The sequence below is a fragment of the Triticum dicoccoides genome, chromosome 5A (genome assembly GCF_002162155.2).
Source record: "Triticum dicoccoides isolate Atlit2015 ecotype Zavitan chromosome 5A, WEW_v2.0, whole genome shotgun sequence".
NCBI lineage: Eukaryota > Viridiplantae > Streptophyta > Magnoliopsida > Poales > Poaceae > Triticum > Triticum dicoccoides.
Genome location: NC_041388.1, coordinates 9,882,718 through 9,897,335, shown reverse-complemented (window position 1 = coordinate 9,897,335; position 14,618 = coordinate 9,882,718). Strand labels below are relative to the sequence as shown.

The 14,618-nt window shown below is 45.9% G+C and overlaps 1 protein-coding gene across 1 annotated transcript in view; it reads left to right on the top strand.

Annotated features, from left to right (window-relative positions):
* Positions 1–12,332: 12,332 nt before the first annotated feature.
* Positions 12,333–14,618, top strand: part of LOC119298787 — a 5,081-nt gene continuing 2,795 nt past the window's right edge. The window contains exons 1-2 of the mRNA XM_037576082.1: positions 12,333–14,283; positions 14,383–14,587. Coding sequence (XP_037431979.1) covers positions 12,415–14,283; positions 14,383–14,587 — 2,074 coding nt within the window. The 5' untranslated portion in view covers positions 12,333–12,414. The remainder of the gene's footprint in view (positions 14,284–14,382; positions 14,588–14,618) is intronic.

Sequence of the window (14,618 nt, the reverse complement as noted above, 5' to 3'; positions counted from 1 at the left end):
CGGGGATGACGAAACGATGGGGCTGGGCGCGGCGACGGGGCGGGGCGCGGCGACGGGGACGGGGACGGGGCGCGGCGACGGGGACGACGGGGACAGGGACGGCTGGGGCGGCGACGGCGACGGGGAAAGCGACGGACGGCGACGGGGATGGCGACGGGGGGGCGACAGGGGCAGCGGCGATGAGGCAGAGGAGAAAGAAGCAGAGGGAGAGATGAGAAACTGAATTTTTTTGAAGTGCTTTCTTATATAGAACACCCTTTAGTATCGGTTGGAGCCACCAACCGGTACTAAAGGTATGTTTTGGCCAGGCCAAGCGGCGGGAAGCGCCCCCCCCCTTTAGTACCGGGTTGTGCCACCAACCGGCACTAAAGACCCCCCTTTAGTACCGGTTGGAGCCACGACCCGGTACTAAAGGGTGTGCGCTGCCAGGCGAGGGGCGGAGAAGTTTAGTCCCACCTCGCTAGTTGAGGAGCGCCAAGACCAGTTTATAAGCCCCGGCGCGGGCACTGCATTGAGCTACTCTCAAAAGCAGGCCTTCTGGGCCTACCTCTCCTACTCTGCCTATGGGCCTACTGGGCTTGCGGGCCTGCATCCTGGCCCAACTACATGTTGGGTTGCTAGTCGTATGCAGGCCGCTTTGTCCCTGTAGGTGGGCTTTTTTATTTTTGGTTTATTTATTTTTGAGTTGTTTTTTGCTGTATTTAGAGTTTCTTTGTGAATATTTTTTCTTTAGGTACAAAAAATTACAAACTTTCTGTTAGTGCCGGTAGTTTTCAAATTTGAATAGTTTAAATTTTGAATTATTTGAAATTTGTGTGAATCACTAGTTTGTGAATAACTTAACTTTGAAAATAGATTTATCAATGATTCTTTTTTCTTCTGTTTAATATTAGTGTGTTTTATCATTATTTTCAATTTCAGGGTCATTTAGCTGAAAAATTCAGTAAAGGCATGAAAGAATTTGTTTGCACATAAAATTTCTTCGCGTTTCAAATGCCAAAACACATAACTACCCTAACTATTACAGAGATTCCCTTCTAGGTGTGCAACACAGAAGAAAGTGATGATAGTGAAGCCGATCACATCCCAGATCTTTGGGTGTGAAACTTTTTCTTCGCGTGTGTCCCTTTGCGTCGTAACCATGGAAAATCTTCATCATTTAACGGGATGCTCGGGTCAATATTCACTGTGAATGGAGCAATTTCATCAAACTTTTCATAATCTTCTGACTTGTCTGTCTTGTCATCCACTCCCATGATGTTTCTCTTCCCAGAAAGAACTATGTGCCGCTTTGGCTCATCGTACGATGCATTCGCTTCCTTATCTTTTCTTTTTCTTGGCTTGGTAGACATGTCCTTCACATAGAAAACATGTGCCACATCATTGGCTAGGACGAATGGTTCGTCTGCATACGCAAGATTGTTGAGATCCACTGTTGTCATTCCGTACTGCGGGTCTTCCGTTACCCCGCCTCGTGTCATATAGACCCATTTGCACCGAAACAAAGGGACCTTCAAACCACGTCGATCGTCAAGTTCCCATATGTCCTGTATATAACCATAATATGTTTCATTTCCCGTCTTGGTTTCTGCATCAAAGTGGACACCACTGTTTTGGTTGGTGCTCTTCTTATCTTGGGCGATTGTGTAAAATGTATTACCATTTATCTCGTATCCTTTGAAAGTCATTATATTCGAAGATGGTAACTGGGACAGCAAGTACAGGTCATCTTCAATAGAGGTGTCATGCATGGTACGTGTCTGCAACCAGCTGGCGAAACTCCTGGTTTGTTCATGTGTAATCCAGTCATCAGACCGCTCCGGGTGTTTGGAGCGTAGAAAATTCTTGTGTTCATCCATATACGGAGCCACCAAGGCAGAATTCTGTAGAACTATGTAGTGTGCTTCAGTGAGAGAATGTCCGTCCATACATATTATTTGTTCCCCTCCTGGCGTGCCTTTTCCATCCAGTCTGCCCTTATGCCGCGATTCAGGAACACCAATCGGCTTAAGGTCGGGAATAAAGTCAATACAAAACTCAATGACCTCCTCATTTTGATGGCCCTTGGAGATGCTTCCTTCTGGCCTAGCACGGTTATGAACATATTTCTTTAAGACTCCCATGAACCTCTCAAAGGGGAACATATTGTGTAGAAATACAGGACCCAAAACGTTAATCTCTTCGCATAGGTGAACTAGGACGTGCGTCATGATGTTGAAGAAGGATGGTGGGAACACCAACTCGAAACTGACAAGACATTGCACCAAATCATTCTCTAACCTTGGTATGATTTCTGGATCGATTACCTTCTGAGAGATTGCATTGAGAAATGCACATAGCTTCACAATGGCTAATCGAACGTTTTCCGGTAGAAGCCCCCTCAATGCAACCGGAAGCAGTTGCGTCATAATCACATGGCAGTCATGAGACTTTAGGTTCTGAAACTTTTTCTCTGCCATGTTTATTATTCCCTTTATATTCGACGAGAAGCCAGACGGTACCTTAATACTGAGCAGGCATTCAAAGAAGATTTCCTTCTCTTCTTTGGTAAGAGCGTAGCTTGCATGACCCTGATGTATGCCGTCTTTTCCGTGCATACGTTGCTGGTCCTCCCGTGCCTCAGGTGTATCTTTTGTCTTCCCATACACGCCCAAGAAGCCAAGCAGGGTCACACAAAGATTCTTCGTCACGTGCATCATGTCGATTGCGGAGCGGACCTCTATGTCTTTCCAATAGGGCAGATCCCAAAATATAGATTTCTTCTTCCACATGGGTGCGCGTCCGTCAGCGTCATTCGGAACAGGTTGTCCGCCAGGACCCTTTCCAAAGACCACCTTCAAATCCTTGACCATATCACATACATCAGCACCAGTACGGTGGCGAGGCTTCGTCCGGTGATCCGCCTCACCTTTGAAATGCTTGCCTTTCTTTCTTACGGGATGCCTGCTCGAAAGAAATCGACGATGTCCCAGGTACACATTCTTCTTACAATTAGCCAAATATATACTATTGGTATCGTCCAAACAGTGCATGCATGCGCGGTATCCCTTGTTTGTCTGTCCTGAAAGGTTACTGAGAGCAGGCCAATCATTGATGGTCACGAACAGCAACGCCTTTAGGTCAAATTCTTCCCCCTTGTGCTCATCCCAAGCACGTACACCTGTTCCATTCCACAGTTGTAAGAGTTCTTCAACTAATGGCCTTAGGTACACATCAATGTCGTTGCCGGGTTGCTTAGGGCCTTGGATGAGCACTGGCATCATAATGAACTTCCGCTTCATGCACAACCAAGGAGGAAGGTTATACAAACATAGAGTCACAGGCCAGGTGCTATGGTTGCTGCTCTGCTCCCCAAAAGGATTAATGCCATCTGCGCTTAGACCAAACCATACGCTCCTTGCGTCATCTGCAAACTCCTTCCCGTACTTTCTTTCGATTTTTCTCCACTGCGACCCGTCAGCGGGTACTCTCAACTTTCCGTCTTTCTTACGGTCTTCTCTGTGCCATCGCATCGCCTTGGCATGCTCTTTGTTTAGGAACAAACGTTTCAACCGTGGTATTATAGGATCATACCACATCACCTTGGCAGGAATCTTCTTCCTGGGGCGCTCGCCCTCGACATCACCAGGGTCATCGCGGCTGATCTTATAGCGCAATGCACCGCATACCGGGCAAGCGTTCAAATCCTCATACTCACCGCGGTAGAGGATGCAATCATTAGGGCATGCATGTATCTTCTGCACCTCTAACCCTAGAGGGCAGACAGCCTCCTTTGCTTCGTACGTACTCTCGGGCAATTCGTTGTCCTTTGGAAGCATATTCTTTATCATTACCAGCAACTTTCCAAATCCCTTGTCAGATACAACATTCTCTGCCTTCCATTGCAGCAATTCCAGTGTGGTGCCCAGCTTTTTCTTGTCACCTACGCAATTCGGGTACAACAATTTTTTGTGATCCTCTAACATGCGCTGCAACTTCTTCTTCTCCAAATCACTTGCGCAGTTTCTCTTTGCATCGGCAATGGCCCAACCTAGATCATCAACGGGCTCATCTGATGCCTCTTCTTCAGCTTCTTCCCGGATTGCCGGCTCAGCTTCTTCCCGCATTACCGGCTCATCTTCATCCCCCATTGTTGTATCATCGTATTCAGGGAACCCATGGCCAGGATAGCTGTCGTCGTCCTCTTCTTCTTTATTGTCTTCCATCATAACCCCTCTTTCTCCGTGCTTGGTCCAAACATTATAGTGGGGCATGAAACCGGACTTAAACAGGTGGACGTGAATGGTTCTTGACGAAGAGTAATTGTAACCATTCTTACAGCCAACACATGGACAAGGCATAAAACCATCCGCCCGTTTGTTTGCCTCAGCCGCAGCAGAAAAGTATGCACGCCCTCAACGAACTAGGGAGAGCATCGGTCATCATACATCCATTGCCGGCTCATCTTCATTACACAACACCGAATAGACCAAATTAATACAAGTTCATACATAAAGTTCATACAACACTTAAATGCAACAAACAAATAACTCTCTAGCTAAAGCATTTAAATGCAACAACAAATGCGATCAAGATTGCAACTAAGGTAACAATTGATCCAACAGCATAATGATACCAAGCCTCACTATCGATGGCATATTTTTTAATCTTTCTAATCTTCAAGCGCATTTTCTCCATCTTGATCTTGTGATCATCGACGACATCGGCAACATGCAACTCCAATTCCATCTTCTCCCCCTCAATTCTTTTCAATTTTTCTTTCAAGTACTCATTTTCTCTTTCAACTAAATTTAACCTCTCGACAATAGGGTCGGTTGGAATTTCCGGTTCACATACCTCCTAGAAAAAATATCTATGTCAACTTGATGGGCATAATTTGTCACAAACACGAAATGCAACTAGTTTTAAAAGAGAATATATATACCACATCCGAATCATAACAAGGACGAGGGCCGACGGGGACGGATATCAAAACCATGGCACTATATGTATAACAAACAACGTACGGGTAAGATAATTATACGAGTAACTATATATCCAAATCACACAAACATCAATTTTTATATAAAATTTCATGAACAAGAGGCTCACCACAAGGTGGTGCCGGCGACGGGACGGTGTGGGCGATCGACGGTGGTTACGACGGAGATTTAGAAGGCACTAAGTAAACCACACCTACATATGCAAACTAAGTGTTATTTTTGACCTCAGATTGCATATAAATCAAATACTAGCACATATATATATTTCCTCCCAAATTACTAAACTCACAAATTAATCACTATATAAAGCATTGCAAGAGCTAATCTAGCAATGAGAGATGAAAGGACAAAGTTGCTAACCTTTGTGATCATTTGAATGGATGGGGGCCTTCAAATCTTGACAAATTTTGGGAAAAATGTGTGATGAGCTCGAGAGGAAGAGGGGAAGAACAGAGAGGAGAGGGGAAAGGGGAAGAACAGAGCGAGCTCAGGTGGACGAAGGGTTTATGTAGGACGACCTTTAGTACCGGTTCGTGCCAAGAACCGGTACTAAAGGGGCTGGAGGGGCCCCAGTCTGACAACATCCTGCCACCACTCTCATTAGTACCGGCTCGTGGCACGAACTGGTGCTAAAGGTTCGCCACGAACCGGTACTAATGAGAGCGGCCCGGCTAGCCGTTGGAACCGGCACTAATGTATACATTAGTGCCGGCTCAAATTCAAACCGGCACTAATGTGCTTCACGTATGACCCTTTTTCTACTAGTGTTAGGGGAAAATAGGTCACTTAACTAAATGCTACATCTACCTAGCTAGCTAATTTGGGAGGAGACAACTTCAACTAGTGGAGGGGGGGAGGAAAAAGAGAAAGGAGATGAATTAATGGAGGTGGTGTAGTTATAGCTAGGAGTGATGAAGAGAGAGAAAGGTAGGTAGAAGAGGGAGAGTAATGGGGGAGAAGTATTGAGGAAGAAGAAGAGTGAGAGAGGGAGGATGTGGGAGGTAGGGGAAAGGAAGGAGAGGAGATGGGGAGGGGGAGGGGGAAAAGGTGGTGGGTGCTGCGTCTTAGCAGTAGCGCGGGAGAAAAAGCGCGCTGCTGCTAAGAGTGTAGCAGCAGCGCGCTTTCCTGTCACGCGCTACTGCTTAACGGGCCAACCCTGTGCACAATTTCAAAATTAGCAGCAGCGAGGTGACAAAAAAGCGTGCTACTACTATGTAATTAGCAGCAGCGCGCTTCCTGGCGCCGCGCTACTGGTAAACTTATGTTGTTGTGTACTGTCGGTGGATTTTTGTAGCAGCGAGGTTTAAGGGTCACGCGCTACTGCTAAGTTTGCACCAGTAGCGAGCTTTCCGTAGCCGCGCTACTACTACTTAGCAGTAGCACCTCTTTTTGTGCCGCGCTGCTGCTAAGATTCTGTGTATAAGGTTTTCCCTAGTAGTGCAAGGCTACACACAAGTCGAAGGTATGGACTATGGTGAGACATATGCTCCCGTTGCTAGACTTGAGTCCATTCGCATCTTACTTGCTTATGCTAATCACCATGATATCACCTTGTACCAAATGGACATTAAAAGTGCTTTTCTAAATGGTGAAATTGAGGAGGAAGTTTATGTTAAGAAACCTCCCGGCTTTGTCAATCCTAAGAAACCTAATCATGTCTACAAACTTCACAAAGCCCTGTATGGTCTTAAACAAGCTCCTAGAGCATGGTATAAATGCTTGACCAAGTTCCTTATTGAAAAAGGCTTTGAAATTGGAAAAATTGATTCTACTCTTTTTACTAAAAGGGTTAATGGAGAACTATTTGTGTGCCAAATTTATGTTGATGATATCATATTTGGTTCAACTAACCCTCATTTTAGTGAGAAGTTTGGAAAGCTAATGTCGGAGAAGTTTGAGATGTCTATGATGAGTGAACTCAAGTTCTTTCTGGGTTTGCAAATCAAGCAAACTAAGGAAGGTACCTTTGTCTCTCAAACGAAGTACACCAAGCACTTATTCAAGAAGTTCAATATTCAAGAATGCAAAGGTATGACTACACCCATGCCTACTAGTGGACATCTTGATTTGACCAAAGATGGTGAACCGGTTGATCAAAAAGTTTACCGCTCAATGATTGGTTCATTACTATATCTATGTGCCTCTCGTCCCGACATTATGCTAAGTGTGTGCATGTGTGCACGATATCAAGCTGCTCCTAAAGAATGTCATCTTAAGGCTGTGAAAAGGATAGTGAGATACCTAATCCATACACCAAATTTTGGCATTTGGTATCCTAAGAGGTCCTCTTTTGATCTTGTTGGCTACTCCAATTCGGACTATGCCGGAGACAAGGTTGATAGAAAGTCCACTTCGGGTACTTGTCAATTTCTTGGTAGATCTCTTGTGTCTTGGTCCTCCAAGAAACAAAACTCGGTATCCTTATCCACCGCCGAAGCAGAATATATTGCCGCTGGTTCATGTTGTGCTCAATTACTTTGGATGACCCAAACTCTTAAAGATTATGGAATATATGTGAAAAATGTTCCATTGCTGTGTGACAATGAAAGTGCTATTAAGATTGCTCACAATCCCATGCAACATTCTCGAACTAAGCATATTGAAGTTCTTCATCATTTCATTCGAGATCACGTTGATAAGGGTGACATAAATCTTAAGCATGTTCGCACCGATAAGCAATTAGCGGATATATTCACTAAACCACTTGATGAGAAAGTGTTTTGCAGGTTAAGAGGAGAATTGAACATCATTGATGCTTCAAACTTGGAGTAGGAACTCCATTTGATACATGCAAGGCATGAGCCTATGACTAATCCTTGATATTTCTCTTATGATGCTATTCATATGTCTTGGATATATTTGCACCTTGCATGTTATCTAACCCGTGTAGGTACTTGGATGAATCTAAGTCTATGAGATTGCAACACACTCACATCTTGAGCAATTTCTATATCACCAAGTCTCTACACAATGGTGGTTGAAGACAAGGAAGCACGAAACCTTTCAGACATATCCTTTGACAAATTCTATGTTGAGTTTCATGATTGTCATGTTGGATACACAAGTGCTCTTCCTTGCGAAAACTAACCCATGTAGGTAGATGAACTCAAAATCCAAGTGGTGCTCCCAACTCTTGATGAACTACATCAACCTTGAGCAACCCACACAAGTTCAACTACATGATCAAGATCAACACCACCACCCAAGGTATGTTATTCCATCTTAGAGAAGTTTTACTCCAAGTCATGAGTCAAAGCAACTCGACAAGATGTGAATACATCAAGATGCTTAAACGAAAAATGGAAACCCCATTTTGAGCTTAAACGATGAGTATGACCTATGATCAAGTGATCTCACTTGACTCCTAAGTCAATATACTCTAACATAGGTGACTTTGTCACCGCCCAACTCTAGATGAAGTTCTCTTGTGTTCTTTTCTGTGCTCTTGCATTTGTCTCATGCATATTAAACTTTATCTAGATCTTTTAGTTTCTTTTCCTTCTTTTTTTGTTCTGCATTCTCTGCATCCAATTCATTGCAAATCTTTCAGTTAATTCCTTGCAAATCCTTGTGAGTATTCGTCTAGTGAGCTGAGGTGACAAGTGGTTTCACTTTGATGAACTCGGTCACACAGGTTTGTTTTCTTCGGCCCAACCGAAATCTTTCGGTGCCACCGAAGCACACAACTTGGTGTCACTGATTCCACCACAGGAAAACCAGCTTGCCACTTATTCCTGATTTCTGTTTGCTCCAGCTCCACTCAATGATTCTTGTCCTCTACCAGCATCATATTAGACATGCTGCTTTGCTCTGTGACTCAAGGATCAACCCATTTGTATCCCATGTCTAGAAGAGCCCTTCTTGGAAATTGATGTCAAAGGGGGAGAGAGAGATCACATCAAAGCTTAATCTTTCCTATAGGGGGAGAAAGAGAGAATACTCAGGGGGAGAGAGTTTCTCAACAAGGAGAAAGTGATATCATCAAAGGCCCCAGATGCTTGGTGTTCAAGAGGAGAGAAGTCACATGTCTTTAAGAGGGGAAAGACATGTTTGTTTGCTTGCGTTAGCTCAAGCTCTGTTGTTTCTTTTCTGTTGCTCTGTTTTTCTGTTCCCTATCTTCTCCCAATATTCCATGTTAGATTCAGGGGGAGCAAGACATCTAAGGGAAGAAAATCTCTGATTTCTTTGCATATCTTTACCTTTGGGGACATGTCTATATCCAATGCGGTACTTAGTACTCACTCTACATGTCATCCCAGTCTTGGTTCTCTTGTGGTTTCTCTTGTTTGCTCTGGTCAGTAGGTGTATCTATGTTATCTAACCTTGTTTACGCAGGTTCATCCCTTCCTAAGCCAACTCAAGACCACAAGGTAAGTATATGCATCACAATCATGTGAATGATAAGTTCTTGCTGATGTACATACTGTTTGCAAGAAGGACTCATGAGCATGAAGGTACATTTCTCCTGTTCACATCATTTGCTGTGATGCATATAGCCAAGATACATGTAACACATTGCTTACTCTGTCATGCTTATGCATTCACATGCTCCTATATTCAATATTCACATGATTGCATACATGTAGGGGGAGCCTATGCATGTTACATGTCTTTCCAAAGCTTTACTTGCTATTCTCTATGTCTTTATCTAAAGCTTTGATGTATGTTGTCATCAATTACCAAAAAGGGGGAGATTGAAAGCACAAGTGCTCCCTAGGTGGTTTTGGTAATTAATGTCAACATATCTCTTGTTGGACTAACACTTTTACCTAGTATGTTTCAGATAAGTTCAACAATGGAGTGGCATGGACTAGAGGATGTGGAACCCCTTCAAGATGCTAAGGACAAAGGATTGGCTCAAGCTTCAAGATCAAGACTCTACACTTTCTATTTTAGTGATTCAAGATCACATTGAGTCTATAGGAAAAGCCAATACTATCAAGAGGGGATGAGGTGTTGCTTAATGGCTTGCTTGCTCAAAGTGCTTAGTGATATGCTCCAAAACCCTCAACTACCTTCCCACATCCATATATGACCTAAACCAAAAGTCAAACTCGGCCCCACCGATTCTTTCTATCCGGCGCCACCGAGTTTCAGATGTCATAGCCACTGCCACAAACCCTAGGCAAATCGGTTTCACCGATAGGGATCTCGGTCTCACCGAGATGGGATTGTAATCTCTCTGTGTATGTCCATTACCAAAATCGGTCTCACCGAGATTGAGCAATCGGTACTACCGAGATTACAATGCAAACTTTCTGGTTAGCTTATTATCAAAATCGGTCCCACCGAGTTTGTGTAATCGGTCTCACCGAGTTTGCCTGACCAACTCTCTGGTTAGCTTATTACCAAAATTGGTCTCACCGAGTTTGTGTAATCGGTCTCACCGAGATTACGTCATGCCCTAACCCTAACCATATCAGTCCTACCGAGTTGCATGTCGGTCCCACCGAAAATCCTAACGGTCACTAGGTTTGCTGAATCGGTCCGACCGAGTTTGACTATTCGGTCCCACCGAGTTTGGCAAATTGTGTGTAACGGTTAGATTTTGTGTGGAGGCTATATATACCCCTCCACCTCCTCTTCATTCGTGGAGAGAGCCATCAGAACATGCCTACACTTACAATACACATATTCTGAGAGAGAACCACCTACTAATGTGTTGAGCTCAAGATATTCCATTCCAACCATATGAATCTTGATCTCTAGCCTTCTCAAGTTGCTTTCCACTCAAATCTTCTTTCCACCAAATCCAAATCCTGTGAGAGAGAGTTGAGTGTTGGGAAGACCATCATTTGAAGCACAAGAGCAAGGAGTTCATCATCAACACATCATTTGTTACTTCTTGGAGAGTGGTGTCTCCTAGATTGGCTAGGTGTCACTTGGAAGCCTCTGACAAGATTGTGGAGTTGAACCAAGGAGTTTGTAAGGGCAAGGAGATCGCCTACTTCATGAAGATCTACCGCTAGTGAGGCAAGTCCTTCATGGGCGACGGCCATGGTGGGATAGACAATGTTGCTTCTTCGTGGACCCTTCGTGGGTGGAGCCCTCCGTGGACTCGCGCAACCGTTACCCTTCGTGGGTTGAAGTCTCCATCAACGTGGATGTATGATAGCACCACCTATCGGAACCACGACAAAAACATCCGTGTCTCCAATTGCGTTTGAATACTCCAAACCCTTCCCCTTACATTCTTGCAAGTTGCATGCTTTACTTTCCGCTGTTCATATACTCTCGCATGCTTGCTTGATATGTATTGTGTTTGTTAAACTTGTGCTAAAACTCCCCTTAAACTTAAAGATATTAAAAACTGTAACTTTTGGTACTTAGTGTCTAATCACCCCCCCCCCTCTAGACACCTCTTCTCGATCCTTTCACAATGCCCAAAAGAGTGGATCTTTTTCCTCATTGAATCATTAACATGGTCAGTTTACCAAAACTGTAGTAACTCCATGGGCAAGCTGGGCAGTGAGAGGCAAGGCTATTCATGAGAATATATTTCAGAGTCCATCATCAGTTTACTCTTTTACTGGAAGTTTTTTTGGTAGATTTGGAGATCGTACACGAACGAACTCAACACCCAGTAAGGGTCCAACATGCTCCATCGGCCCCTCCAAGATGGATACCCCTCCCTAACATATGATGAAGATTAACGTTGATGCACCTGTTTCTAGAAGCGATAATAGAGGAGTGGTCGCAGCTATCTGTCGGTTTTTTTTGCGGAAAAACTTCCAATATATTCATCGTCAATCATGGCAGTACAACGAATACCAGAAATAAAAATTACATCCAGATTCGTATTTATGATGGCATATATCAGGGTTCTTCAGTGCTTGCTTGTTTTGGAGTATTTGACCCTGCCACTCTTGAATCTTTGTCCGAGAAGCCTCTCTCTAGCGGGTGACCTCCAACTCCGATTCTGTCTTTATTTCGTCAGAACGCCTGCATGTGATTAATACCATCAACAAGGGTAGCCGCCTCAATTATTTCTCTGTCCTCATGGAGACCCATCAACGATAAAGAGATTTCAGCGAAGTTCGTTTCATACATGATGGACATGCATCAAATACACATGCTCATAATCTAGCTCGCAATTTTACTGTTGTTAGATATGGTCGTTTGATGTGGCTTCTGAATTCACTATATCCCTTTTCTGTCGAATAATAAAAGCGAGTTAGATTTTTCCTAATAAAAAATAAATAAATACATAAATTCCGGACCTGCCCTAACGAAACAAAAAACAGCCAGTAGGCACCCCCACCCATCATCTCATCATCAATCAAGAAAAAAAGGAAAATAAACCAACCGCTGCTTGTCCAAGCTTCATACTCCGTATGTCCCATATATTACCAGATAACGCACTCACTCGTCTCCTGGTGTTATCCGAGGAGACGCCACCGAACCCTAGATCCGCCGCCGCCGAACCGAGCTGATGCCGCCGCGGCGCAAGATTTCGCTGCTGTCTCCGGAAGCCGTGCCGCCGCCGGCTCGGCGGCCGCGCCGCATGAGTCCGCGGCTCTCTCCGGCCGCCGAAGCGCAGACATCGCAGCTGACGACGCCGGGAGATCGAAGGGGGCTCTTCTCGTGCTTGCACAGCGGCGAGTGCGACGAGCCCCCTGACTTCTGTCTCAAATTCGATCTCATGGAGACCATCCCCGACTATTACGAGGAGGCGATCGACCGGCTGCCCATCGAAGACCTGCCAGCGGACGCCGCCGACCAGCTGATGACATCCATGGGCAGATCCGCCCTCTCCCTCGGCCTCCTCGACCCCGCCTCCAACATCATCCTCAACACCATCGCCCTCCTCCGGCGCGACTTCCCGGATCCGCCTCTGCACGGCACGAGGAGGTCCAGCAGGCTGGCGCGACCCAGCCGGCACACTACTCTCTCCCGCAGAGACACCTGGGCCAGAGTTGCTGGGGCATCCTACCTCGCTCTCCGCAGCTTCATGGTGAGCTACTTCGGATGCCTTAGTGAAGAACAGGCCACACGCTACCTCCACTGGGCACGCGGTGATCTCGTCCGGGCCGTCCTGCTGGTCGAGCACGATCTGTACAATGCCGAGCTTCCGATCCCCAACCCGGCCTCCCAAAGGACGCAAGCCGCCCTCAAGTGCGCCGCAATCTATGTGTCGCACCCTGCGCCTGATGTCCTTGTGCGGCTCCAGGCGTCGCCCCTGCCCCAACAGTGGCTTGACGCCGCCGCCCCGTTCCTCAAGCCGCAAGGGCGCAAGCTCACCCTCGATGATGTTGAGCTCATCGTGCGTATGCTGCGCCACCAGGACGGTGCCCCCCTTGATCTCCAGGTCAAGTTGCTGCCAGACAGTGGTGAACTCACCGTTTACTATCGCAACTTCAATCCAGACGAAGCACATCTATCAACCCACAACACTAACTCTGTGAATCATGGAGGTAACTTCTCCCTGGTCACCTACAAGGTTGAGCGACATGGAGACCGCTTGGCATCCCTATTCCCCCAGTCCCCCCGGGACAGGAGATCCATGATATCATCTTGTTTCGAAGATGCTGAGAAAGCCTATCGAAGGGGCAGTCTGGTGGAGAGTTGCTGTGGCGATGCCTGCGAATACACCGAGTCTCTCAGGATGCGGCTTCACAGCACGATCCACGCCATCTATCTAAAAGTGTTCACCATGCTGCCGCGCTCTATGCGGCTCATCCGCGACATCTTGTTCGCTGGCCACTGCTATGGCCCCATGGACCCTGTCTCCAACATCATTGTCAACTCCATTTGGCACAGCATTGTCTACCCGCTACCCTTGACCGAAATCGAAGAGTATCACATCATCGACGCCCTATCTATGCTTCGCGTGGAGGTCCGTTCCTTGGAAGGCCTCATCACCCTTGTCCGAGGAAACTTTGATTCTGGCTGCTCGACGCAGCAGGTGATGGAGCACCTCTCCTTGAAATGCTGTGACCTTTCCCAGGAGACGCACACCTTGCAGCAGTTTGCTGCCGCAGCCGCAGCCGCTCGACACCCACAACATGCTGCACTAGGGTCATTCCTTGCGTCCCTGACGCCCAATGTGCTGTATGACCTACGGCGTTTGTTGACGACTGGCACCAATGGTGTGATCTCTCCTGAATCTCTTGGCCAAATAGAGCAGTTCCTCCGATATAAAGCAGTGACGTTGGATCCCGAACCTCGCAAGGTGTCCGAATTGTGCGAGGAGGCTAAGGTGACTCTGCAAAGAATGAAGTCATATTATGACAGCATGAGCTTGTACCTTTGCTCTAAGCTTGAACAACTGCTGCAGAAATATGCCTCTGAGCATCCTCTGGTACGTGGCTTTGCTTTTATTCATCCTTGTTTACTTGGTACATATTCATTACATCTCACTGTCAGCTGCTTCATTTGACATTGATGTTGCTTGTTTTAGGAACCAAAATATGTGCTAACTGTTATCTGTGGTATGGTGGCTGGTTCCGAGTCCTTAGACAGGGAGTGCTACCACGTCAATTTTGTGGCTGCTTCCAAATCAAGGACTGCTGGTAACAAACTCTTCTTCGCTGAACTCAATTGGTCGTGTCCTGGTGAGCAGGCAAAACCAGATTTCTGCTGCCCTCTACCCCTGATACATACTGGTAAGTCCATATTCCTTCCAAGTAGCATGAG